We start from the raw sequence: 24,977 nt of genomic DNA, 5'->3' as shown, positions 1-24,977 counted from the left end.
CCAAAAAGAGTTAATAACGCACATGGAATTTCCAAACCCTTTGCTTTTGCCATCACGGAAAGTATATCCCGGGTGGAGTGGATGGCACTGAAAACATGGCTGTCTTCTGTCTTCTTACAAAGAGGGGGCAGATAGCACTTCAAGGATGTGCTTTGTAGGAGGTGGTTGATATACTGGTCAAGTTCATCTTCGCTTTCTGTAACTGGACAGGCAGGAGAAAGAGCCAGTGAAAACAAGCTGCAGAAATATTCTCGATGTGTCATAGCGACTGTGTGTAGCACGTGGCGCTGAGGAGATTCAGAGGGAGCCAACGTTTTGATATAGAATATTCGCACCCCCACTCCTGGAGGGTAAAGACATTTACAAAGATAATGTACACGTTTATAAAGTTATTGTTTGGAAACCCTTCATCCTAGGAAAAGAAAATACAGGTCAAGATAGATACACATCGTACCAAGATGCACTGAATGCATATGAAAACCTGAGGACCAGCAGCGGACATCTGATCTTGTTTTAACTGGTCACGAGTGAACTAAGCACTATGGAATGCTCAGCCCCAATTCCATGTACTATGTAAAAGTAAAAACCAGTCACTTCAACCCAAAACCTTGTTCAGTTTGAGAAATATTATATGCATAGGATTTCATCCCTCATATCCAACCAAACTTAGATCACTCTACCATTCCTTTGAAAATTCAAGCAGTTGTGTTTCTGTCTTTAGAATATATTTTGTCAAGAATCCTCATTCCTGAAACTCTTTGTCCCTCTGGTTTAAAAAAAGCCCCACTTCTGTAGTTTGGATTTTTAAACTGGCATTTTATTCATTTTAAAAGATGCAAGCTTCCAAGCCTCTTCCAATCATTTTCTGTGCTTGAGTCTCGGGACAATTTTATCACAATGCCAAGGTTTAAATAAATTCAATGAACCACCTGCCAAGGCATTCCAAGCCATACCTTGATTATAGGTGTCTTCCAAATACCCTCCCAAATCTGAATCGGGACTGAAGCTCCCTTCGCTGGCATCATCAAACAACTTCTCATCACAGTCTGGATCCAGGAAGGTCAGATACGTGTAGAAAGACGTGGTAAGAAATTCCGAAAGGCTCCCTAATTTTACTCTGCCAAGGAGACACTATGTTAGAGATACAGGTGCATGTGGACAAACTTCCACTATGAATCAGAGAGAGACTTTTCAACAACCAGATGGTGCTTCTGCCAGAATTGATAAATACGTCACTCTGCAGATCACCGCACATAAGTAGTCAGCCAAGAAATTAAAACAAAAATTCAATACCAAGTATAAAGCGGGAGCACACAGCATATTAAAAGCCAAAGTGAATCATGCTGATTTCTTACTCCCAAACCCAACACAAACAGAAATCTAGTTTACAGAATCAACCAAAGTTTGACAAAACAGATTGACTAAACCACTTTTAACCAGAACCAAACCAAGTCTTGGGGGTTTTTCTGCCCTAAAACAACTGGACCAGAACAAAACCTACCATGCAATATGGTCACCCAGGAACAGGTAAATGAGAGGAGAGGCAGTCTCAGAGGCAAAGTTCTTTCTAGAAGGAATGCGATAGGGGGCCATCCCCAGACCGGAGCAGGTGCCCAGAGTGGCCTTATTACATTTTCAGGCTGGGAAAAGTTCCACTGAAAACTGCAAGCTGGGTTTGGCAGTGTCCCAGGTTCAGGGAGCATGAGGGAGGGCCACCCTACAGAAAGCTGCCACTGTGTACTTCTTAAAATGTTAGCTCCGGGGGCACCTGGGTGGCTCAGTCGGCTTAGCGTCTTTTGATTTCAGCTCAGGTCATGATCTCAGGGTCCCGGGCTCAAGCCCCGGGGCGGGCTCTGAGCTCAGTGCGAAGTGGGCTTGTCCTTCTCCCTCTCCTCCTCCCCGTACTCACTCTCTCTCGAATAAATAAATAAAACCTTAAAAAAAAAAAAAAAAAGGTAGTTCCGGTAGCAGAAGACAATAGGATCTGGAGCTACCGGCACCAGATGAGGACTTAGTTGAAAAGGTTGAGAGAAACGGTTTAAGGAGCACACTGAAGCATGCGTTGCAAATGAATTCGTGGGTGCATGAGCTTCAGTGGGCAAATGGACTACTTCAAGAAACGTGGCCTGAGGGACGGAAAGAAAAGCCTTTGGTTTAATGAAGTAAAATCTTTTTCCCTCTAGGGCCCTGCCCGTTCTATTGACTCTTTGGCCTTGAGACTGGGGACAGGAGGAGGTGAGGTACAATGGAGTGTGCAAAAGAAGACAGTGGCAAGTTTCTCTCCGACGGAAGTTGAAAGGAGTCAGGTCAAAGGTGGAATGGCAGTAATTTAAAAAGGCTTCTGATAGCAAGCTACCCCGGGTGGGTCCAGAGGGAAAGTCCGGCATCCAGGGTGAATTCAGCTTTTTAAAGACCCTCAAGCCTAAGGAAAAGCCAAAATGAGATTCAGTTTTAATTATCAGGAACTTAATAGGAAAGGTAGCCCATGGAGCCTAGGCATTCCTGTTTCTTTCCACGGTTCTCTGAGTCGTCTGCTGTACTCTATAAACAGGAGACCCTCCTGAAATTTTTAAGCCCTCGTTCAGCTCGGCATGGAGATCAGAGCCTGGTTTCTGTGTTCATACAGAGCTCCTGCACCTATTCATCTTGTGCCCCTTGCTCTACTGAGCCTACAGCCCCTTGTCTATAAAATAGGAATACAGCCCACCACGTGACAAAGTGAAAACTCAATCAGACGATGCACACAAAGCAACACAGGATGGACTGCAAGTGAGCAATTAACTGCAGATAGTATCCTTTTGGACAATGATTAAATTCACGAGTTTATTCTGAAAAGCAGTTAATTACAGGTGTATGGTATTTCCTCTTGGCTGTGATGCCATCCACCAGGTGGTAGCTTATCCAAACTGGATGTGAAATGTACAAAAGTGCATGCCAAGTGCAGTTATGGTGCTAGTGCTGGAAATGTGGATGGCAAAATGCTGGGGACAGTCTCGCGGACACTCCCAGGAGAAGCTCGGAATGAGGGCCATTCATGTCTGCAGCAAAACCCCGCAGTAAGCTCTGTGAGCAGAGGTGCTACTCCCAGCACTTAGAAATACAGTGACTCAACTCTGAGGACGTCAGGCTAAGTGAAATATACCAGGTACAGAAAAACATACTGCATGAGTCCACTTAGATGAGACACCTAGAGACAGAAAGTACAACGGCAGTTGCCAGGGGCTGGGACAAGGAGAACGGGGGCGTTGTTGTTTAATGGGGAAAGATTTTCAGGTTTGCAAGATGAAAAGAGTCCTGGAGATTGGTTGCATAACCATGTGAATGTACGTAACATTCCTGAACTGTACACTTTAAAATGGCTAAGATGGTAAATTTTACGTTATGTGCATTTTGCCGGTTTTCTTTTCTTTTTTTTTTTTAAGATTTTATTTGACAGAGATAGACACAGTGAGAGAGGGAGTACAAGCAGGGGGAGTGGGAGAGGGAGAAGCAGGCTTCCCGCTGAGCAGGGAGCCCGATGAGGGGCTCAATCCCAGGACCCTGAGATCATGACCTGAGCTGAAGACAGACGCTCAATGACTGAGCCACCCAGGCGCCCCTTTACTGCAGTTTTAAAAAACATTACAGTGGCAGCAGGGTCCTCAGTGTGGAAAGACGTGAGGAGGGCTGACTTCAATGCCCAAACACTCAGCAACTGGCATTCTTTCAGGGACCCAGTGGAAGACTCCAGGGCCCAGGAAGGGTCACACCTCACTCAGGGCCGGCTGTACAGTGAGGTTCTCTTAGAACCCTTCTTGCATATTCCAGGGGATTTGGAGAAATCTGGGCATAGATGCTATCGAGAAAACCTCTGCCTTGTGACAGAGGGTAGAAAAATGGAATCGGTTTTCCCAGGAGGTGAGCCCCTTATCGCTCAAGGCGCTTACCCGTACTACCGGGGAGCATCTGGTACTGTGGGCCTGCAAACCGGAGTACGTATCGCTCCACTGAGGATGAGGGGACAGTGGTCTAGGCAGGCCCCTTCAGGCGCCCTGCTCTGAGGGCCACCTAGGGAATTTATAACATTTATAAAGTTCTGTGAATTATTCTTCAGGTGACAGCACACTCAAGTCAATTCAAGGAGTGTTTACTGAGCACCTGCCAGACCTAGGCACTGGGTGTTTTCTTTTCCAGGCCCTTTACCAGAAACAGGCACAGCATCCCATACATGCAATCCAAGAATGCTACTTCAGAGAGACTCGGTACGTTCATCTATCTATGCCCCAAGCCTCCTGGCACCTGTAAAAGCTTCACCAACACCCACGGAAAGCTGCTTTCAGGACGATTCCAGTTCCACATGGGTGAATGCATAAGATTTAACTTCTTTTTTAGTCTAAAGCTTCATGCTTCTCCTGTTCAGCAATTGATATGAAAAGTGGGAGAAGGGCAGCAAAAGACTTTCAAGAAAGGTCGCTGATACTTAAAAAAAAAAAAAAAATCACAAATTACCTGGCTCCTCCAAAATATCCATCCTCTAGTTTTCTAATTGTAGAAAGAACTGCAGAATGAATGTCTGAGCCATCATTTGCTAAGGGGGGAGGGGGGAAGACAAATGAGTTTACTTAATCTGGGAATACTTTTTGGTTTTGGGGGCATGTGCAGAAACGTTTTCGTCAATACAATCTAATTAAAATACTTATGAAAGATTCCTAAGCTCAGAAACCAAACTGCTAAGAACCCCCTTCAGTACTCAGCTTTGTCTATGGGACTCATTTTAAACATTTTGAAAAGGGCCCAAAGCAACTGTGGGACATGAATCAGGCAGATCAAGTTCACGCAGTTACTGAGCATGGTGTGGGTGATGGGGAAGGTGAGCGTGGGTCTGCCCGTCATCCGCCAGCAGGTGCACAGGTAGGCCAGCTCGATCCTCAGCATCTCCACGATCATCTCATTGTCCAAGGCCAGGTAGAAGTGATGCTGGTCGGTGAACTGCAAGTCAGATCAGGCCCAGTAAAAGGCTGTCCTTCATTCCCTCGACACAACCCCAGCTGTCATTCACGGCAGCACTAATCCTTGCATTTTGTTTCCAGAGAAGAGGCTCAATCCTGGCTGTAATCCGCCCCCATCATGGGGCTCTTGCCATCAGGCAAAAATTGATCTGTCGCCTGCTCAGGAGCCACAGCTCCATTAGCGTGGAAGGGAGAGGTGCACGGCCAGATCTAGTTACAGCTCCTCCGATGAGGGTTTAAGCACCTGGCCCAACACCGCTGTCCCTGAAAGGAAATCAGTAACTCCTTAAATTCTACTCATTCTACGGCTGCTGGGCTCGAAGGATTTCCAAGTGAGGGAAGGGAGGGCACTGGGAGCAGGTGAGATGTGGAGACTGTGTTTACCCGATGGATGGCCTGGTTAATGTGAACTAAAGGCACTATCGCCTGGTGTCGATGAAAATCAAATTGTTCTCCTAGCCTCTGGGCTAGGCCACACTCAGCTCTGGTCCGAAATTTGTTTTTTGTTTTTTTAAATATTTTATTTATTTGACAGAGAGAGACACAGTGAGAGAGGGAACACAAGCAGGGGGAGTGGGAGAGGGAGAAGCAGGCTTCCCGCCGAGCAGGGAGCCCGATGCGGGGCTCGATCTCAGGACCCTGGGATCATGACCTGAGCCGAAGGCAGACGCTTAACGACTGAGCCACCCAGGCGCCCCTGGTACGAAATTTGTTACACAGGGAAATAACTCACAAGATTTAAGCGAGCAGTGTGGGTTAGGGTGAGAAAAAAACAACTTGGGGCTACTGACCCGGGACCCCATGGCTGACAGTGTGCCCGGCTGGTGGGGGGCCGTGCGCACGGTGACAAAGTGAGCCCATAGCTGATCTTTTTAGCTGGCCGAATGGATGGAAAACATTTAGGTTTGGGTTCCACAGGGCTACTTTTCTTTGTAACCAAAAACTCTGAAAAAAAGTGCTATAATCAGTATATTCGGGATCTCGTCAAGCAGGTTGGGACCTGAAAATCAGACAGGCTGTGTGTTCCCCGGTCTTCAGACAGCCCAAGCAAGGGTGAGGGACTACTGCTACCAGGGGCATGAGGGAGGCAAGTCAAGGGACAGGTAACTAGCAATTTTGGAAAGCGGTGTGAATTTCCCTACTCCTCATGACTGGAAGTGATGGCACCCTCAGTTTGCTTCAAGCCACACCTACTGAGCCCCTACAGGGAGTAAAGAATTGTACCAGGTACTGGGTGTCACAATACCCATTGCTATCTGAGCACATGCATGCTCATTCTGTTGCATCCACAGCAGCTCACCAAGAAGAAAAGGGAACTTAATCAGAGGATGCATGTGGCTTTGCTACTGGCCTGCTCTGCTCACCTGGGGTGTGAAAGTAAAGATTTGGTTCCTAATCACATATAGCTTAGATGTTCCAAGGACGCCAATGTGCCGATACGGTCGCCCACTCAATTTCATATTCTTATTCCGTCCTATTTGAAAAATAAAAGAGAAATTAGAGTTAGAGTCAATACGGTAACATGTAATCCAAGCGACTTTGGCTAAGACTGGGCTTATGTTCATGTTAACCTATTCCGGGGTTTGGTTTTTCTAATACCATCGATCCTTCTTTAAAATGGGACAAGGATGAATTAAAAACAAACCCCACCACCTTCTCTTCAGGCATGTATACACAGCACCCAGTTCAACATCTATATGGAATAAAACTACTGATAGAACTTTATTAATGTTTACTTCTAATTTATTTCATATTATGCCTACTAAGTTAGATTTTAGAAAAAACAGAATTCCCCCTCCCATTTTAATGGGTAAAGGAGCATTTTCTGAGACCACAGATAAAAATTAGAAACGTATCAAGACACAAATGACTGTTCCAATTGCGAATTTTCAAAGACAGAGCCTTGTTTTACAACAGATCTGGCGAAGGGCGCAGCCAAGCTGGGGCGACATCTAGTGAACGAGCATGAGAACGTGCTCCTCTGCAGCTCCTCTTCACTTCAGAGAGGTTGAACCACGTGCTTTGGTGCCTTGCCCAATTCTTCACAATTTATACCTATCCGTCCCCCCCAGACCCCAAACCTAGAACCAAGATGCCCCCTTGCCAAAACCACCCAGCTGTGTCCCCAAACCTACCAAGCTTGGCATATAGGTGACTAAGAATCCGGCCTGGCTGGACTCGGATTGGATGAATGTCAGCAATACTCTGGACGTTTACCCCGTGTTTTCTCAGCAAGTCCTTAATGTGGTTGTTTTCTGCCAAAACAGTAACTGTGAACAAGAGCGTAGCATCTGCATTAGACTGTGGCCCTTTGTCTCCTCACATGGAGAATACATTTATTGACCCATCTTTCCTCTGGCCTATGACATACACATCAGCATGCTCTCCACACACTGGGGGGCTTTGAAAATAACAGCAATTGTCCTGCCGCTCTTCCCAGTTCTCTCTGGCCTCACCTCGCCAACCCCCATGCTGTGTTTTTATTAAGTGCCCTCAATGTACCAGACAGTCTGATAAGAGACTTCTAGAAACGGTCTTCAACAGGTCCTGAGCCAAATTACCACATCTCAAATGATGTCTTGCCTCCCAGCGGGTGTGCATTTATTCGAAACCTGTCTTGTGTTCTTTTCACATGGGGTGAGAAGCAGAAACAGCTCTGCATGGGGGAGGATGCCAGGAGAAGCCAGAGCTCCTGCTCTCAAGGAACAGAAAAGAGCAGTATTGTGGTGCGCTAGCAGGGGATGCTCTGACCAACGGAGAGGGCAGGGGAGGTCGCTCCCTCCAGAGAGAGGGGAAAGTGGGGCTGCTAGTGGGTGGTGGTGCAGCCTGGCCCACCCAGAAGCACAGCACAGGCTCTGGCTGGTGGGGGAAGAGCCACCCCGGAGCCGGGCCCTGCACCCCGAATGGGCTGGCCTGGGCCCCATCTCTGGTGAGTGCGGCTGGCCATCTGGCTCTCCAGCAGGCAGGGAACTCGCATGCCTGGGATGTGGGGGCCTGAGCAGGCACTCTGAGCCCTGCACCTCCTGTACCAGTTCTGCTTTGAATGTGGCTTTTAAGAGAAGAACAGTGCTCTGGCAAAGGGCAGGAGTCCTGGGAAGGGGACTGGTGGAGGGGCGTTCTGGCCACAGAGAGTGGGTGCTGGTGTGTTCGGCCGCAGCAGAGCCCGCGGGGAACTGGGGGTGGGGGGTGTGGTCAGGCTACTGTTAAGGTAGCCCACTGAGCCCCAGCACTGTACCCATAGGCTGGCGGCCTTGAATGTACAATACACATAAATGCCACGGAGACCTGAAGGTCACCTCCTTATTTACATAGCACATGATACTTTTTCAAAGTGTTTTCATAGCCATGATCTCATCTGAGCTTCACAACAAGGTCCTGTGGGGAAGCCAATCGCAGCAAATGGGAACATCAGCCATGTAGGACCGGGTGGGTGGCCTCCCTCCACATCTTTCTCTTCTGAAGCTTCCAACGGGGTGCAGAGATCAGCGGTCACTCTCTGTACAAGTGACTCTTCTAGAGCAGTGGTTTGCCCGACACCTGTGAGCCTCTGATCTGATACGGCCATATGCGGGCAAGTTCCTGAAACTGTACTTCTCCTGCCCCCAGGCCACACCTTCTTATATTTTCTCTTCCGTTTCCGTTCTATTCTATTACATTGAGACAACACTTGCTGCCAAAGACCCATCAATGGGCCCCAGCCTGTGCTTGGCAAGGCGGCTTTGTGATTTAAGGGCTCGCTCGGCAGCACATGTGGTGGGTAAGCACCGACTTCGGACGGAGTCAGGCTGGGTCACTCCACTTGGACATCAGCACGGAGTTCGCGCCTCCAGCTGCCGGTTCTGGGGCCCTGAGCGAGCTAACCTGGAAGCCTCACGTGTAAGATGGGGATGATAATCCTAATTGTCACAATTTCTGTCTGGTCAAAATGTTGTGCCCGCCGGGTGTGCCTCTGAGGGCCTGGAGCACAGTATTGACCGGATAATGCCCTGCAGTGCCTCTTGCCGCATCCCAGGCAGGCGCAGGCGAACGAGTCCGTGGCCACAAAGAGGATTGCCTTGCATTTGTTCAATAATTGTTGTTAATCTACTGAGTGGGTGTGTGTCAATCAACACAGAAGCTACAAGAATAATACAGGCCTGGTCCTTAAGAAATGTATGGTGTAGGGGCACGTGGGTGGCTCCATCGGTTAAGTGTCCGGCTCAGGTCATGATCTCAGGGTCGTGAGATCGAGCCCCATGTCGGGCTCCGTGCTGGGCATGGAACCTGCTTAGGATTCTCTCGCTCCCTCTCCCTCTGCCCCTGCTCTCCCCTCCCCTCTCTGTAAAAGAGAAACGTATGGTGTAATTGAGAGGAAATAAGGCACATACACCACATGCTCAGATATTAGCTGGTGCCTAAGTTGCTCTGTGAGGCACGTGAGTCCTCAGGAGCCCTCCCCAGGAGGGAAGGGAGAGGGGATTTGGTGAGCGAGGACCTGCACTGAGGGCTTTCCTCGTGACAACTGCAGCGCATGCATCTCAAGGTCACCCGGTGAGGCGGCAGCAGTTATGACGACCCCGAGGCATGGAGAGGTAAAATCGCCAGGCTAGGCAGAACTAGCAGCAGTCCAGGCCTTCCACCTCTCTGGAAGAGCTGCTAGCTGGACAGGAGGGGAGGCAAGTGAAAATACGGGCCTGCAACTCCGGAGAGAAGTCAGACCTCAAAGGAAGGAAGGAGTGAAGCTTCACTTGGGTTTTGAGTTTCGGCCAGGGTCATGTTCTACTTTTTAAACAACTGCAGTGAAAGATGATGCTCAGTGAATCACTTGTGCCCCAATTGCCATCAAGATTTAGATTCGAGAAAACAAATGCTTTGTAGAAAGTAACTTTGCGGCTGGGAAGAGTACTGTTGCCTTTGGGAGCTAGTGAGTTATAGAAGGGAGGTCACAGAACTGATATACGCTAAAGCACACATACGTACTTTTTAAACAGAATAGGAAACTAGGGAGTCTTTGGCATTAAAAACAACATTGGCTTTGCGCGGTCAAATAGGAATAGGAAACACGCTCACAAACCTTGTACTACAACGTCAGGTTTGACGGAAGTGGAAAATCTTCTGTTTAAGGGATCGATCTCCCCGGTGGCGAGGAACCCCTAGGAAAAGAGCGTTAGTGCCGTAAAACACTGAATGCAATGCCACCTTACACCCAACTTGGAAACTGAAACATTGGGGGGCTCAAAATACGCAGTATTCTATTCCTTTATGTTTTCTAAGTCAATTGCTTCTCTCCTCTGAAACGCAGTACACCATGTAGATAGCCACTGATAAACATATTGTGTCTTCCAGGGCTAGTCACACACGCCACTGTCTCGCGTGACTGAAAAGAACGACGGTGACTCCTACCTCCTGAGCCCTTACTCCACGCCGCATCCTGTGCTGAACCCCTGTCCGTGCACGGTCCCATTCAGGCCTCGTGACAGGGAGGCACTACCATTAGCATTCCACAAGTGGGGAAACTGAGATAATGCCCTTAAGCTAGGTGGCAGAGAAGGACTTGGTCCTGGGCTGACTGTCCTGAAACACAAAGCTCCCCTCCCTGCTGGCACGGAGTGTTGTTTGAACATGGGTCTCCTCACATCTTCTATAAATGACTGGGGAGTCCTCAGGGAGGGCATCAAGGTGCTCTGGGAGTTCTGAGGAGGCATCGGACCTAATGCTGGGCCTAACTGAAGGCCTTGCCAGTGACGAGGAGGCAATGGGAGCAGAGTTGTTTGTTCCTCATGTCACCGACCCAGCAATCGGAGCTGGAAAGTATGGCAGAAATGATCAAGCCCAGCCTCTTTACAGATGAGGAGACTGAGGCTCTCGAGCTCAGGGAGCTAGTCAGAGGCAGAGCTGGCTTTCCAAGACATAGACATGGTTGTCCCCACTAATAAAGACAGAAGTAGAAGACACAGTCCCTACCCCCAAGGACATGACCATGAAATCGAAGAGGCAATCACAGCCATGAAACAAGTGGCCCACCTCAGCATCCACAGCTCCTAAGGGCCACTTCCACTGTGACAGCTTGACTTTCGGTCTCCTTTTACACACTGGGAACCCCAGTGGTACGGGTCCCACGACTCATCCCCTCCCCACCCCCACACACACCCCCTCCCCACTTCTAGAGTCTGACAGAACACACAGGACCGGGCCAGCCTAACAGGCTGGAGCTCCCAGCTCTTCTCCTGGACTCTTTCGTCCACACCTCTCCCCAGGGGCCCAGGGTAGTCAGCTGGGCAGAGCCTCTGAGGACAGATGAACCCATCTGATAACATCACCCATACATTGTCCGGTTCCAGCCACAGACCAGGAATATGGGGGTAGGGGGGGTGACGGGAGTGCTTGGCATGTAGCTCTGAAGTGGTTTAGTGTAAATATGGACACACAAGCCCAGGTGGCAAGCCTCAGAGCTGGCCCACTCCAGCTGACTTTAAAACTATGAGATACCAAAGACATTCACAGCCACACGGGGCAAAGAGCCCCTATGCTCTTCCGGGGTCCCCTATACCTCGAATCAGATGGTTTCCTGTCTGTGAAGTCCCCAAGTCCCCTACCTCTGCCAACAGCGAGCTGAGGATGTACAGGGACTGACCCCACAGATGGGGCAGCTTCCCCAGAGGGACTCTGTCCACTGTGTGGGGATTCTTATACTCTTCGTCAACCTGGCAAAAAGAGAAAAACCCAAAGTCAGAATGTCAGAGGATAAGAAGGCCAATATCACTGCCTATTGGGGAGCACACTGAGGATTTACAAAATGCCACTCATTCGATCCTCCAGGCCAATTCTGTGCGACAGCTGCGGTAGGGAGGCCACAGCGCTAAGGCCTTTGTGTGGGGGCCACATGGCTCAACGCGGGAGAAGTGGTATTCAAATCCAGGCCTGACTCCAGGCCAGTGCTCTGTCCACAAGCACACCGATGGCAGAAGACAGAGACAGGCACGTGAAGCCTGGCCTGCCTCCTTTGAGCACAGCTCTGGGCAACAACAAGTTCCACAGCTCATGCTTACGCTTGTCTGTATTATGGGTACAGTGATCTAAAACATCACCCTACAGCCACGGCAGGGCATCGCCGGAAGCTAAGTCAGCTTTCTCCTGTCTTGTTATCCGCAGGGGCTCACAAACTCTGTGTGCCTTTGCAAGAAAATTACCAGAAGGTGGCACTATTTATTGAGGAAAACACTGCTGTACTATCTGATCACTAATTTTCCATCAGGGACTCAATAAGCTGAATCCATTGGGGGCTTCTGACTCATCAAAATTAGCTACAGTTGTTTTGGGATGGACAGTGCTGGCTACACATTGTAAAAGTTAGTCTGCAATTTTCTCTGTTGTAAACTCCATGCTGACCTTTGTTTGTTTTTTTTTAAGTAAATTCTACCCCCATTGTGGGGCTACTCACGACCCCAAGATCAAGAGTCACATGCTCTACTGACTGAGCTAGCCAGGTGCCCCCGACCTTTGGGTGTCTTGCCATTACAACGCTGGTTGGGGGTAATGTTAGTGACTACTTTTTCCCTCCGGAAAACAAAGCAATTGAAGAAATCCTTCTCCAAAAGGGAAAAATCACACCATGAGGGGAGTCATACTCTGCATGTGGATTAATCAGTGATGTTATTAATAGATTGTTAAAATTTGCCACAGTAGTACATATTAAGAAGAACTTAAACTCATAAACTGAACAGAATTAAAATGTGTCAGTAATCAAATAATCAAATAGGATAATAGTGTGGCAGGAGAGTCTCTAAAACGTCAGAGTTCTCTTCGGGAGTAAGTTTGGTTATCTTTGGGTAGTAAGAGCAGAGAGAAGTATGTTCTTCTTTCTATAGAATCCTGGATGTTTTGCAGTGTACAGGATTGCTTTCATAATCCGATTGTTGTGTTAAGGCAGTTTGAAATATAAGTAGTGTTAAGGAAGACTGTAAAGATCTTGAATGAGAAATAGATGATGCAAAGCAAAGAAGGCAAAGTGTCTGGATCGAAAGACAGCTTGGTTCTGGCCTGCCTCGACCCAAGCACCAGCCCCTGCCTCCCCGTGCAGGTGTTGGGGGTCTCCCCTGGCCTGCACCTCTTATGCCCTCGCAGCACCGCTGCTGTGCCTGCCCTCCATCCCCCACTAGCCTGCAGCCTCACAGAGGCAGAGCTGCCGCCGTAAGCCCTTTGTGCCCCGTACCTAGCTTGGTGCTCTAGCAACCACTTCGGGACAAAAAGTGTTAGGTCTGAAAGGGGGATGAAAAATACCCAAAGGCCAAGCACAAACCCACTTCGTTCCAGCTATGCAGTGCTCGGTTACCTTGTTGGGCGGGATGGCATACAGTTCTGGCACCAGGTGGATCCCGTTCTTGCCTCTGATTAATATTCCCTCCAGGGCCTCTCGGTATTCTTGCACCTGGAAAAAAGCCCCATCCCCACAGCATGAGAGAGGCGCCATTAATACTGCCATGGGAGTGCATCACAGAAAAACACCTCTCGGGGCAACAAACAGATTATTAGTAGGACACAGGGTCAAGAAATGCGCGAACACCTTCCAGTTAGGGAGTGCAGGAGGGACCAGCACTCCTGCTGACAGCAGAGGTTAGGAGGACCTGAAGGCGCTGGCCTTTTCCGTGTTGTCTTTAACTCACGACTTCAACATTTCACCCTTAACTTCTCAACATACGTAAATTGTGTCTCACCAGCTAGACTATATAAGCTTCTTGGAGTCGAGGCCAGACCTTAAGCAGGGCATCCCGGTTCTACCTGTCTGTAGTTTTCCACTTAAAAGGCCCTCATTCAAGCACTTACTGCTCAGGAAATATTTGCAAAGCGCACCGGATGTGTGGAAAAGGGAGTGTGTGTACTATGATCCATGTACCCCAATTCTTAGGATGCACTACTCAATATAATGAAAGCTGCTGATATAAACATTTCCATTCAATTAAAAAGGCAGTGATTTAAAAAAAAAAAAAACCTACATATGAAAAGGAAACAAACAAAAAAGGGAAAACCCTTAACCAGCCACCCAGCTGTTTAACACGTTTCATCTTTAGAGAGCCTAGTCAAAAGCCTTCTACATCTCATTTCTTTTTCTTTTGAAATTTGTGGACAGCAAAATCTGACCAGGGGTGTGTCATTTTTTAAAGGTCATTGGGCAGCAAGTGGAAAAGACAGAATAGGCATAAGAGCAGTTAATTCTGTGAGACCTAAAAAATAAGGTCCTGAGCACATTCTTTTTTGTCTTCTCAGCTTTTTTGTTTGTTTCTAATAATTATCAAGTTTCCTCACAATTGAAATTCTAACTCAATCCTTTTGAAACTTTTCAGTTCTGGGATAAAGAGACAGAAAACATAAGACCCAAGATCATTGCAAAAGCATAACAGTAAGAATCAACAATATGGGAACATTAACATTTCAAGCTTACTACCATGTCGGGGAGGAAGAATTTTCTCTGCCCTTCAAGGTCCTTCTATAGCTAGGCTAAGAATCAAATTGACATGAGACAGATTAACAGGAGAAAAATCAAACTTAGTTACATATATGTACGGGGAATCCACACAGATGGGATATTCCAAAGACAGTGAGGCACCAAGTGGCTTACCTGAGCTCCTGAGCTCAGGAGAGGGGTGGGGTTCTGAGGACACACAGGGAAGGAAGAGCATTTGCAGGAAGGTGAGAGGAGATGTTTGGAAAACAAAGGTGGCCCTGCGATGCACAGAAGTTTCTTAAGTAAAGAGGAATCTGTGTCAGTAGCTCTCTTGCTGGTACAGGCAGGCAGCTGAGGGGGAGGTCAAGAGTTTTCCCCAATCTACTGGGTTCTGATTACTTTTAACTCAAAACAATGTTCATGCCAAAGTGGCCCATCTTGGGGCAGCCTGCCCTTGGCCCCTATAGCCACTTTTGAAACCACTCTCAGAATTTCTGAGCAGAGGAAGCTTTCAAAACCCAAATAAACCTTGGATTGCTCGTCCCACCCCAGTGCATGTGGTCTGAACAGGTTAAGAAAACACTAAAGCATTCGAGTTTGTCAGTCATTCACATAAGCTTCACGAGGACGGGTCTGTTCTACTTACCAACGTATGCATGGCAGCAAATGCTAAAGAAATCTGTCTCGAACAAATGAATGTGGCATGAACAAATCTTTACTCGGCACTTACTGCATACCAGGCACAGGGAATGTATTAGTGAACTGGACAGAGACCACCTCTACCAGGGTGCTCTGACAGGTAAACTAACTACAGCTATAGGGGCCATACTGCGGTAAGTGCTAGGGGACATGTAAAAGGGGCATCGATCCAGCGTTTAGGGTCAGAGAAGGCTTTCTGAAAGAGACATCTGCAGCAAATCAAGTGAGGGAGAGAGACACAGCTGAGGGAGAAAAGCAGAGCCTGGGCACTTGAGAAGAGGGGAGACAGCATGGCCTCTTCAGAGGACTGAAAGGGTTTCAGGGCACTCGCATCACAGAACTCAAGGAAGTTAAGTGAGCAGTAAGAAATCGGGCCAGGTTTTATGGGGCCTTACAAAACAGGAGAAGACCTTATACTTCATCCCAAGGCAAGCAGGAGCCTTTCAAAGCTCTTAAGTAAGGCAGTAGCATAATCTAATCTGCCTTTTAATAAGATGCCCCTGGCAACCGGTATAGAGAAACAGCAGGGAGTGAGGCTGGAGGCTGGGAACCCTCTAGAATGCTGTTACATCAAATAAGATGTTCGCTGACAGTACCTTTATACTAGAGCCGAAGACGGCAAAAGCCTAGGCTGGTCTGAAAAAAACAACAGGACAACCAGAACTATCTGTGGTCCCCGATGAACCCCACCTCTTAGTACTCAGGCCTTTGTGCAGTCCCCTCCTCTTGAATGTGGCATGACCCTTTAAACATTAGAATGCAACAGAAGGGGGGGCGCCTGGGTGGCTCAGTCAGTTAAGCGTCTGCCTCCGGCTCAGGTCATGATCCCAGGGTCCTGGGATAGAGCCCCGCATTGGCTCCCTGCTCGGTGGGAAGCCTGTTTCTCCCTCTCCCACTCCCCCTGCTTGTGTTCCCTCTCTCGCTGTGCCTCTGTCAAATAAATAAATAAAATCTTAAAAAAAAAAAAAAAAAGCAACAGGAGGACACTGCCAGTTTGGGGCCTAAACCTGAAGAAAGCTTAGCAGCTCTTGCTTGTGCATTCTCGGGTGAAAAGCCTAACTGCTCAGACACTACAATTCTGTGAGAAGCCCAAGCTAGCCACATGGAGGCGAAGCGAGGCCTGGGCCAAGAGCCAGCATCAAGCTGCCGGCCGCGTGAGTGACGCCATGTCGGAAGTAGATCCTCCAAGCCCCAGTGAACCAGCTGACACCAAGCGAAGCAGAGACAACCTGTCCCTGCTGAGTCCTGCCCAGATTGTGGAATCATGAGCAAATAAACAAAATAGCCGTTGCTTTAATTCACTACATTTTGGGAAAGCTTGTTAAGCGACAACAGATAACTGAAACGGTGCCCTAAATTCTTGCATAACCTTATGTTCTAATAACACTCAGCACACCGAGGGAATGAAAATGCTGATTGTCAACACAGCACCCAGCATGTTCTCACCTGAACGGCATCGCCAGTGAAGACCCCATCTATTATGAAATACGTCCAGAACACAGGCCATTCACATTCAATGTTTTCAAAGAGCTTGAGCTCAGCAGGGTCATAATGTAATCGGTTTGGGTCCTGGAATCAAACAGGAAACCTTCTGAAAGGTACTGTCAGATTACATATATAATCCCCCTGTAGCTCACTGGGTTTCCCTCGCTTTCTGAATCACTGCATCTCTGCGGCTGCTAGGATTAGGAGTTGGCTATAATGCGGAGATGCTATTTCTGGCAGCTTTCCATGGTAAAATTTCAGAAATGTCTATCAGAAATGTACACAAGACTCCTTGGTGGTTTATTATATTAAGCTTCCTAGATTGCTAACAAATAAATAGCAATTTGCCTATCACAGTGCTCAGCAGACTATCTGTTTCACTGAAATCACTCTATCAGTCACTGTGGCAAAGCAACTTGAGAGGGAGGCCACAGTTTCTCTTGAACACATCGTGGGAGCCGCAGAACTGAGTGTCCATGCCTACAGGCTGGTTTTAAACCACCAGCTTGCTGTCCTCCTGATGATCTTATTATTCTACTGCCTAACTCCAGCCTTGCTGTCTTCAAAATTAAGACTTCCCCGTCCAATATTCTAACATGTAATTTTATAATCGAGAGAGGGGGAACACCACGGTGGTGACTTAAATATGAAGCAGTTAAGGAATCATACGAAACAATATTTAAATACAACCTCTCTTGGGGTTTTATAACCATCTCGAAGGAAACGACAGCATCCATAACGCCCCTAAGAAGATTAAAAAAAAAAAAAAGTGCATTTGATGAAAGAGAAGAATTTCTTTGTCTTTTTCTGTTGATTCGTGTTGGCCCTCCACCCCCATTCCCATGAATCTTTTAGTAACAAAATGTGTACCAAGTGCTCTTTGTTATCAATACAAAAATTATTTTTAAGTAATAAGCCAAGGAAATTCAGGGTTGATCAGTGCTGAGAAGGGAATGCCAAAACTTTCCATAGGCGTATCAGGGCTGGGAGAGTAATTACTCAGAGTTCACAGAATGACCAGCCCTCATTCTGACCGGCTGTGTCACGCAAAGATGCAGAGGGACCCTCATCGCTCACAGAGGCCACCAGGGCAGATACTTGGATTGGACTGCTTTGACCTGAAAGACTGGAAAACCAAAAGGACATTCCAGACTCCTCACAGTTAGGCTCTGGATGCAGCGAGGTGGAAGCAGGGGCAGGGTGGGGTGGGTGGGGCTTCCTCTGGCCTAGGGCTCTTGCTGGTTTTCTTGGGGCAGGCTCCAGTAATCCTCTCCAGCTTCCTGGGTGTTAAGGAAGAAGGATGGTGGCACTGAGCCCTCGATCTGCCTCCCTAGTCCCTGGATCACAGTGTTGGGTGTCCATTTCCCAGTTTCTTAAGTGCGTGGGGGCTCCTAGCGGCCAGCCCCATAGAGTTCTGGGAGTTCTGGGGAGGCCCAGCCAAGAACCTGCTCTCCTTTAAACACTTCATTCCCTGCACTGACTCCCTGCCTACTGGGACAAGCTAAAAGAGCTTCCTTTTTCTCCACTAAACCATGAGACAGCTTCTTTGGGGATATGACTAGAGACCCTTCATTCCCTCTGTATCCAAGGGCTAAAGGCATTTTTTACGGAATCTAAGTAGGATCATCAACATGAAGATTTTGGCTCAAGAAACTTATTTTTTTTTTAAAGAAAACTTACATCTTGATCATTTTACTGAGAAGTTCAGTTGCCTGGGCTATTTAATAACATTCTCAGTTTGGTATCTTATGTCATAGTTCCTGCATTTCACCTCAGAGCAGGGATTTTCTTAAGCTCGATTTAACTTTGGGATTGTTAAGCCCCCAGAAATTGTGTGTAGAGTTGGAGGATATTGGGACGTGTGCATTTTTTTCTGGCAGGGACCTTATACCTTTCAAGAGATTCTCAAAGAAGTCTGTGATCTCTAAAGGGTTAAGAAGCTCTGCTTTAGAAGTACAGGAGGGGTACGAATTGGGGTTCAAAGGTGCTGGCTGGAGTTCAAGCTCTGCTAGCGGGAAAAGAACTAGGGCACTCGATCAACCTGAGACTGTTTTCTCACCCGTACACTTGGCTTTGGATCCCGCTTAGATAAACGAAGGCACTGACCTCATGGAGAACCAAGGCCTGGGTGAGCTGCTCCATGTCATCATGAAAGGGGCACTTAACACAGGGCGGAAGGGCACCAGCATGATCAACCCTTACCTGGAGCTTGGAAATAATTTCATTTTTGGTCACATTCACGAGGTTCACATCTTCCACTGCAAAGGCCGGGAAAGAGATAATGGAAAGAAGTCCAGCGTCAATCTCCTTAGATGTTGATGCTCTTGGCAGCATGGAGAACAGAATAGACTGAATGAGAAACAAAGAGGTGGCTTGAATCTGGGAAGCATGAACAGTTGCATACAGTATCTAGAGACCATGACCTTAGACCCAAGAAACATTTAAATGAGTTTGCCGATTTTGAGTAGAGCTTCTTCCTACCAACAGAGCCCCCACTGGGGGACCTCGCCTGCCCAGCCAATGACTCCTGTTTCTCGCAGGAGAGGAGAGGGTCAGGGAGAGCACAGTACTGCCTGGAGCCCATGCTGAGAACTGCTGGGCTCCCTCCCTTGGGGGCCTTCTGTTGACTTTGCTGTGTCTTTCGGACATGCAGGTGAGGAACTAAGGGCTACTGTGTCAGCAGGCCAGGGTGTCCTGGCTGTGAAGATAAAGACAGAGAAGAATACACATACAGGGCAAGCACGGAGAAATGTCTGGCTTCTGTGGAACATGACTGGGTGATCAAAACCCATGTGAAGGAGTCAAATCCAAGAGACCACACAAACACTCAGGTAAAACGGTAAATAAGAGAATTACTTTAATCCTAGAACTAGGGTTACTTAGTGGCACTATAATATAGCCTTGATTATAAGGTGGTTGGACTAGGCACTATAAACTAAAGGAAGGTGAAAGTGATAAGTTTGGGAAGGGAAGGGAGCTGACTTTGGGATCTAATGTGTATAGACACGGGGCTAGAGCCCTGCAAACATAAGCATATTAAATCTCATATGAACATGGTGTACTACATTAATTGATTTTCAGATGTTAAACCAATTTTGCATTCCTAGAATAAATCCCATTTGGTCATGTTAACAACTTTTTTTTCCATTTTATAAAGAAGGAATTTGGATACTCTGTCCAGTTCACGCATGAGGGCTGACTGAGATGCAGACACAGAGCCTCATGTGACAGAACAAGAATTCTAAGCCAGGCCCAGCTGGCCACAGAGCTCACACAGTTTCCACTAGGGACTAGGCATTATTAAGATGCACATCAGCTCGCCTCTATTAAACTGTAGCCCAAGAAACAGCAGAGTCCCCATTATGGACTATTTATTGTGGGAAAATGGATGAGCTGCAAAGGGGGTAAAGATGGGGAACCCTTCAGCTGCAGAATAAAGCTTCATTTTCTCAAGTGAACTGACCCCCAAGCCCAGTTCTTTAACTAGCTGCTCTCCCTTAAGCTCTCTGCCTGGAAACACACACTCCCTCCAGAAGCTCTCTGCTAACAAGTTTGCAAGGCTCTCACTCCCATAACCCCGGCACGGGATGTGGCACACAGTGGGCCCTCACTAAGAGTTTGCTGACTGACCAACAACGGGTGACCTACTGTCTGTTCAACGGACTCCCCTAATCTGCAACAAATCTCTCCTTTCTCTGACTTGTATTTCATGCAGGTTCTACTAATTTGTCATTTCTCCCATCTCATCTCTCCTCCACTCTCCTTTCCACCCATCTCCACCCCTCCCCAAGTGAACTACTGCTTGCTGGTCATTCAATTTGGTGGCATCATGAGAGAAACTTGAGAGAAAACCACCTATATGCTCAACAATCAGATCAGATTTTGCCTCCAGCCAAACAAGGTTGCTCTGATTGTTGACTCCATACACACACACACACACATATATATATATATATATATATATATATATACCTCGCCACTGTTGTGTCTTAGGTTTACCCAGCATTTCTCAGCTTGCAGGGTGCTCTGACGAACTAAGTTGATTTACTCTGATCCTTACCACCACCCTGTGCAATAGGAGGGGAAGGTGCCAGTATGCCCATTTTATGGATAGGGTGAAGCTCAAAGAAGCCAAGTACTACCGAGCTAGAAAGGTGAGGAGTGTGGGGTGCCTGGCTGGCTCAGTCGGTGGAGCACACGACTCTTGATCTCAGGGTCGTGAGTTCGAGCCCCATGTGGGGTGTAGAGATTACTTAAAAGTAAATCTTAAAAAAAAAAAGAAAGAAAGGTGAGGAATGTGACCGGAACCCAGGTCTTCTACTCCATCAGTCTCCTTCCCTCCTGTCCAGACCATGAGAGGCTGGAGCTGCTACCTGGCAGTGTTCGACATCATCAGGCAGGACGTGGATCACGGACTTGCGTCCTCCGTGGGCTCCAAAAAGGTCCAGTTCATCAATTGCCTCAAGAGCTGCCTACAAGCACAGGTATGAACCACTTTTTCTTTCTAGTAAACATACATGCCCATATCCAGTACTCCTCCTTTCCCATTAAGCGATCTAGCATACATGTGTTGCCAAAGGTGACGAAACACACATCTTTAAAATTCAGCTAAAGTGTCCTATAGACATGTTCTATCCTTATTTTCAGTGGAATCAGGCCTTCCCTGTACATTGCTGCTCTTTGCAGAAACAAGAAAGAGAAAATAGACAAACATTTCCCCAAATGAAGTCAGTATTTGACCGAAAAATAAAATATTAACAAGTTCATAACATTGGTGGTGGGGGGGGTGGCGCACTAAATTCACGGACAGCTTTTCTTTCATCTTTATGTGTTAATTCTAACATTAGCATGTCTGCCACTTAAAGTTAATTCTTTTAGTATTAAGTATGTTTTCTGTCACTTGACCTTCACCGAACATATTTCTTGTTGCTTTGAAAATTCTAGCTCTAGAGTCTTTATTCTATCCAAGCATGTACTTCACTCTTGAGCGGGAGGGAGGGAGTGAAATGTGGAGGACAAGAGATGTAAACTGGTGGCTGGCGGACTGAATCTGCCCCACAGCCATGTTCTGTTCGGCCTAAAGAAATTTTTAAAAATGATTTTGAATTGGAATACCTTTAGAGAAAGTTCCCAGTGTCCCCAGTACCCTCCAATATTTTTCTATCTGGCCTGCTTCACTTGTTTATGTTACTTGCCTGACCTGACTCCATAGACTTGAACTTGTAAGCCCTGCCCTACAAAGCGGTTATTTTCTTCAACCTTCTTTATAACCCAGAAAAGACAACTGGATATCACACATCCAGGTGCTCAGACAACAGCAAGACCTTAGACCTGTGAGTGATAATAATGGATAATGAGGAAGGAGGGCGCTTAATTTCTGGCTCACGCACATTTCAGGGTAAGGAAACCTACATCCTTTACCTATAATCTCAGTAGGCTGGGGTGTATGTGCCACTTGAATTTCATACTAGCAGCCGACTTTTGAAAAATATGCTAATCAGATTAAATCCAAACCCCTAAAGATTGAGAACCAAATCAAAGCAGTAGAACTACACAGAAGGAAGAACGAACAGGTCAAGAGTGTTACCTTGGCCATTCCTACAGAGCTTGCATTCAATTCCGGAATGCCCTGATTAGTCTTATCTCCCCGTTCCCACATTCCATAATCCTATGGAAGAAAAAGGTAGTAATCAGAGCAGGAAAAAGAGGTAGAGGAGAAGTGCTATGGAAAAATAATTCTGTTATGTTACCACAGGCACCACGAAACATGAATCTCCCTTCTCCAAGGTTTTACTGAATTCATGGCTTTATATACTCAGGCTGTGCTTGTCCTCAATTTCACTTCATTTGACCTCTGTGCAGAATTTTGCAAGTAAATACTCAAGTGGAACAAAAATGCATGCAAAGACACTCTCAGTTTTCTTATTCCCAAAAGTTATCAATTTGTAAGAAACTCCTGATTTGTAGAGAACAAAATGTTTTATTTATCTTCAAATCAAATGAAATGCTGCCCCTCTATTTAGCTGATCCCTTTGAACTTATATTAAATTGTAAGATAGAAAAAAGAAACTTTAACAAATGTATTATAACTAATTGAAGCCAACCAAGCCATTTAATATAATTTAATACCTATTTCTAGTGTTACCTCTTGGGGGAAAATGCTAAGCAAGTAACAGAGGCCAAAATCAAAACTGAGGCACAGAATACTGAACTTTCTTGGTCTTTTAAAACCAGTTATTGTGAATTGGCTCACAACACTCCATCCATACAGAGGATGTGATACATGCATACCTAACTTTTATAATTTTTATTTTCACTGAAGAAAGGCAAGCACTGGATACTGTTTTGAAATAATGCTACATGCACTACTGAAAAATTACAAGCCAACAAGAACAGGACCAGTGCCAAAATTTCAGTATTTATTATTTGATCTGCAAAGAGGAACATTTCCAAAATGTGCACATTTAGACATAGGCACGCCAGAGCGGCGTTAGACTCTTTCCTGTTGGCATGCCTTCTAGCTGAGGCCCAGGACTCCGGCCTTCAGTGCTCCTCACATTCGGGCCTTTCCACATGCCAACCCATTCTCACTCCAACCCTGGATCCAAGTGACTCATCCTCAAAAACTGCCCGATCAGCTAACTCCCCTGTGCAAGAATCTCAAATGACAAACTGCCTATTCAGCACTGGCTCCGTCAAATCCCTGCGGCTGGCCACACCTCCGTCATGTGGCCTCCATCCCCGGCATGCCCACAAGCAGACTTGGGTTTGTGCTAAGTCTCCAAAACTCTGCCTGCAGGAGAAGTCTGCTCCTTCCCTCCACAGCCCCTCTCCCCAAGGACCCCTCCCACACTCAGAGCCCATTCCTACCCAGTACGGCTCCCGCTATTCCCACACCCTTCTGCTCTTCTAAACCCTGCTCACCCTCCAAGGTCCAACTAAAGTCCCACCCTTTCCACTCCCCTCTGGTTTCTTTAGACCTCGGTGCTACTGACATTTTGCGCTGGACCATTCTTTGTTGTGGGGCAGTCCTGTGCACCGCGGGCCGTTCAGCAGCATCCCCCACCATTGCCAGCTAGATGCCAGTAGCAATAACGTCTCCAGATGTTGCCAAACGTCCCCTGGGAGGGGCAGACTGCCCCTCATTGAGAATCGCCTCTTTAGACCTAGGTAGCCCTCAGACCCAACCTAGTTTGCCACCTACTTCTGTAAAGAAGGTCTATCTGGGACAGAGCCATGCTCACGTGTTCACGTGCTATCTATGGCTGCCTTTCTTCAACAAGGGCAGACGTGAGAAGCAACAGGGGCCGTAGAGGCGAAAACAGCTATTTACTGTCGGGCCCTTTACAGAAAATGTTTGCTGACCCTTGCTTTCAACCACAGTGGCTTTTTAAACAAACAAACAAACAAACAAACAAACAAACCAAACCCTACCCTTTCTTTACTGCCCTTGCAGTCAGCTTTGCCCAGGTCAGTTGTTCTAGAACAACTAGAAGTGCATGAGGCTCCACCTGCCGTATCAGCAGAAGCTTGGAGGCACTGGGCTTTATACACATTTACAGCCACCCATACCTGGCCTGGGGCACACATCCGGCTCTGGCCCCTCTGCCTGTGGGCTGCCTGGGGTGATCCGCACGCACGGCTCTGCAGCTCCTACTGACAAGCTGATGCTGCTGCCCTTCACCCGGATTCCAGCCGGCCTGTGTGCCGGCTACAGGACATGTTAGGGTCTTATTTCAAATAAGCATAGGGGTGCCTGGGTGGCTCCATCGGTTAAGCGGCTGCCTTCGGCTCAAGTCATAATCCCAGGGTCCTGGGATCGAGCCCCGCATCAGGCTCCCTGTTCAGTAGGGAGGCTGCTTCTCCCTCTGCCTGCCGCTCCCCCTGCTTGTGCGCACTCTCTCTCTCTCTCGCAAATAAATAAAAATCTTTAAAAAAAAATTTAAAAAATAAGTACAAAGGATTCAAACAGAGCATGTGGTGCATTCCAAAAACATCAACTCCTCAACTGGGTCCCAGGACAAAAACGTGTACTTTGTGTGCAGAGGTGACAATCTTGGAGCTCGAATCTTGCCAACTTTCTGATCAGCCCCAAACAGCCTGGCCCTCCAAGACCTGTATGATTTTTATTCTTTTGAACTGGGACACCTGAAAAACTACCAGGGTTGATACTTACAGCAACTTTATACGCGGCTTCTATGTAAAAAACAAGATTCTGGATGAAGGCCACCTCATCAAGGGTAAAAATAATACGTAAACCTAGTAAAGAGAAACAAACAGTAAAGTTACAGAGTTATGTTGTAAGGAGAGATGTGTGTGCTGCCACTCCCAAATTACAAATATCATACTAGGAAAGAAATTCCTGTACTCTCATTTTTTGTTTT

At 47.2% G+C, this 24,977-nt stretch overlaps 1 protein-coding gene across 7 annotated transcripts in view; it reads right to left on the bottom strand.

The window, feature by feature from the left end:
* The window catches only part of PHKA2 (phosphorylase kinase regulatory subunit alpha 2), a 74,198-nt gene that overhangs the window by 18,256 nt on the left and 30,965 nt on the right, over positions 1–24,977 (bottom strand). For 4 of the 7 annotated variants that reach the window (XM_027607776.1, XM_027607777.2, XM_027607778.2 and 1 more), the window contains 15 exons: positions 24,770–24,852; positions 22,181–22,261; positions 20,967–21,065; positions 18,796–18,942; positions 17,284–17,337; positions 16,555–16,677; positions 13,300–13,395; positions 11,564–11,671; positions 10,042–10,120; positions 7,124–7,258; positions 6,353–6,462; positions 4,824–4,968; positions 4,489–4,567; positions 954–1,117; positions 23–202 (listed from right to left, as the gene is read on the bottom strand). In XM_027607776.1, coding sequence (XP_027463577.1) covers positions 23–202; positions 954–1,117; positions 4,489–4,567; positions 4,824–4,968; positions 6,353–6,462; positions 7,124–7,258; positions 10,042–10,120; positions 11,564–11,671; positions 13,300–13,395; positions 16,555–16,677; positions 17,284–17,337; positions 18,796–18,942; positions 20,967–21,065; positions 22,181–22,261; positions 24,770–24,852 — 1,683 coding nt within the window. The remainder of the gene's footprint in view (positions 1–22; positions 203–953; positions 1,118–4,488; positions 4,568–4,823; positions 4,969–6,352; positions 6,463–7,123; positions 7,259–10,041; positions 10,121–11,563; positions 11,672–13,299; positions 13,396–16,554; positions 16,678–17,283; positions 17,338–18,795; positions 18,943–20,966; positions 21,066–22,180; positions 22,262–24,769; positions 24,853–24,977) is intronic. The other 3 variants (XM_027607779.2, XM_027607782.2, XM_027607783.2) reach the window with 3 other exon arrangements.

This window comes from Zalophus californianus, chromosome X (assembly GCF_009762305.2).
Source record: "Zalophus californianus isolate mZalCal1 chromosome X, mZalCal1.pri.v2, whole genome shotgun sequence".
NCBI lineage: Eukaryota > Metazoa > Chordata > Mammalia > Carnivora > Otariidae > Zalophus > Zalophus californianus.
The sequence above is the reverse complement of the archived record's forward strand: the minus strand, read 5'-3'. Positions and strand labels throughout refer to the sequence as shown.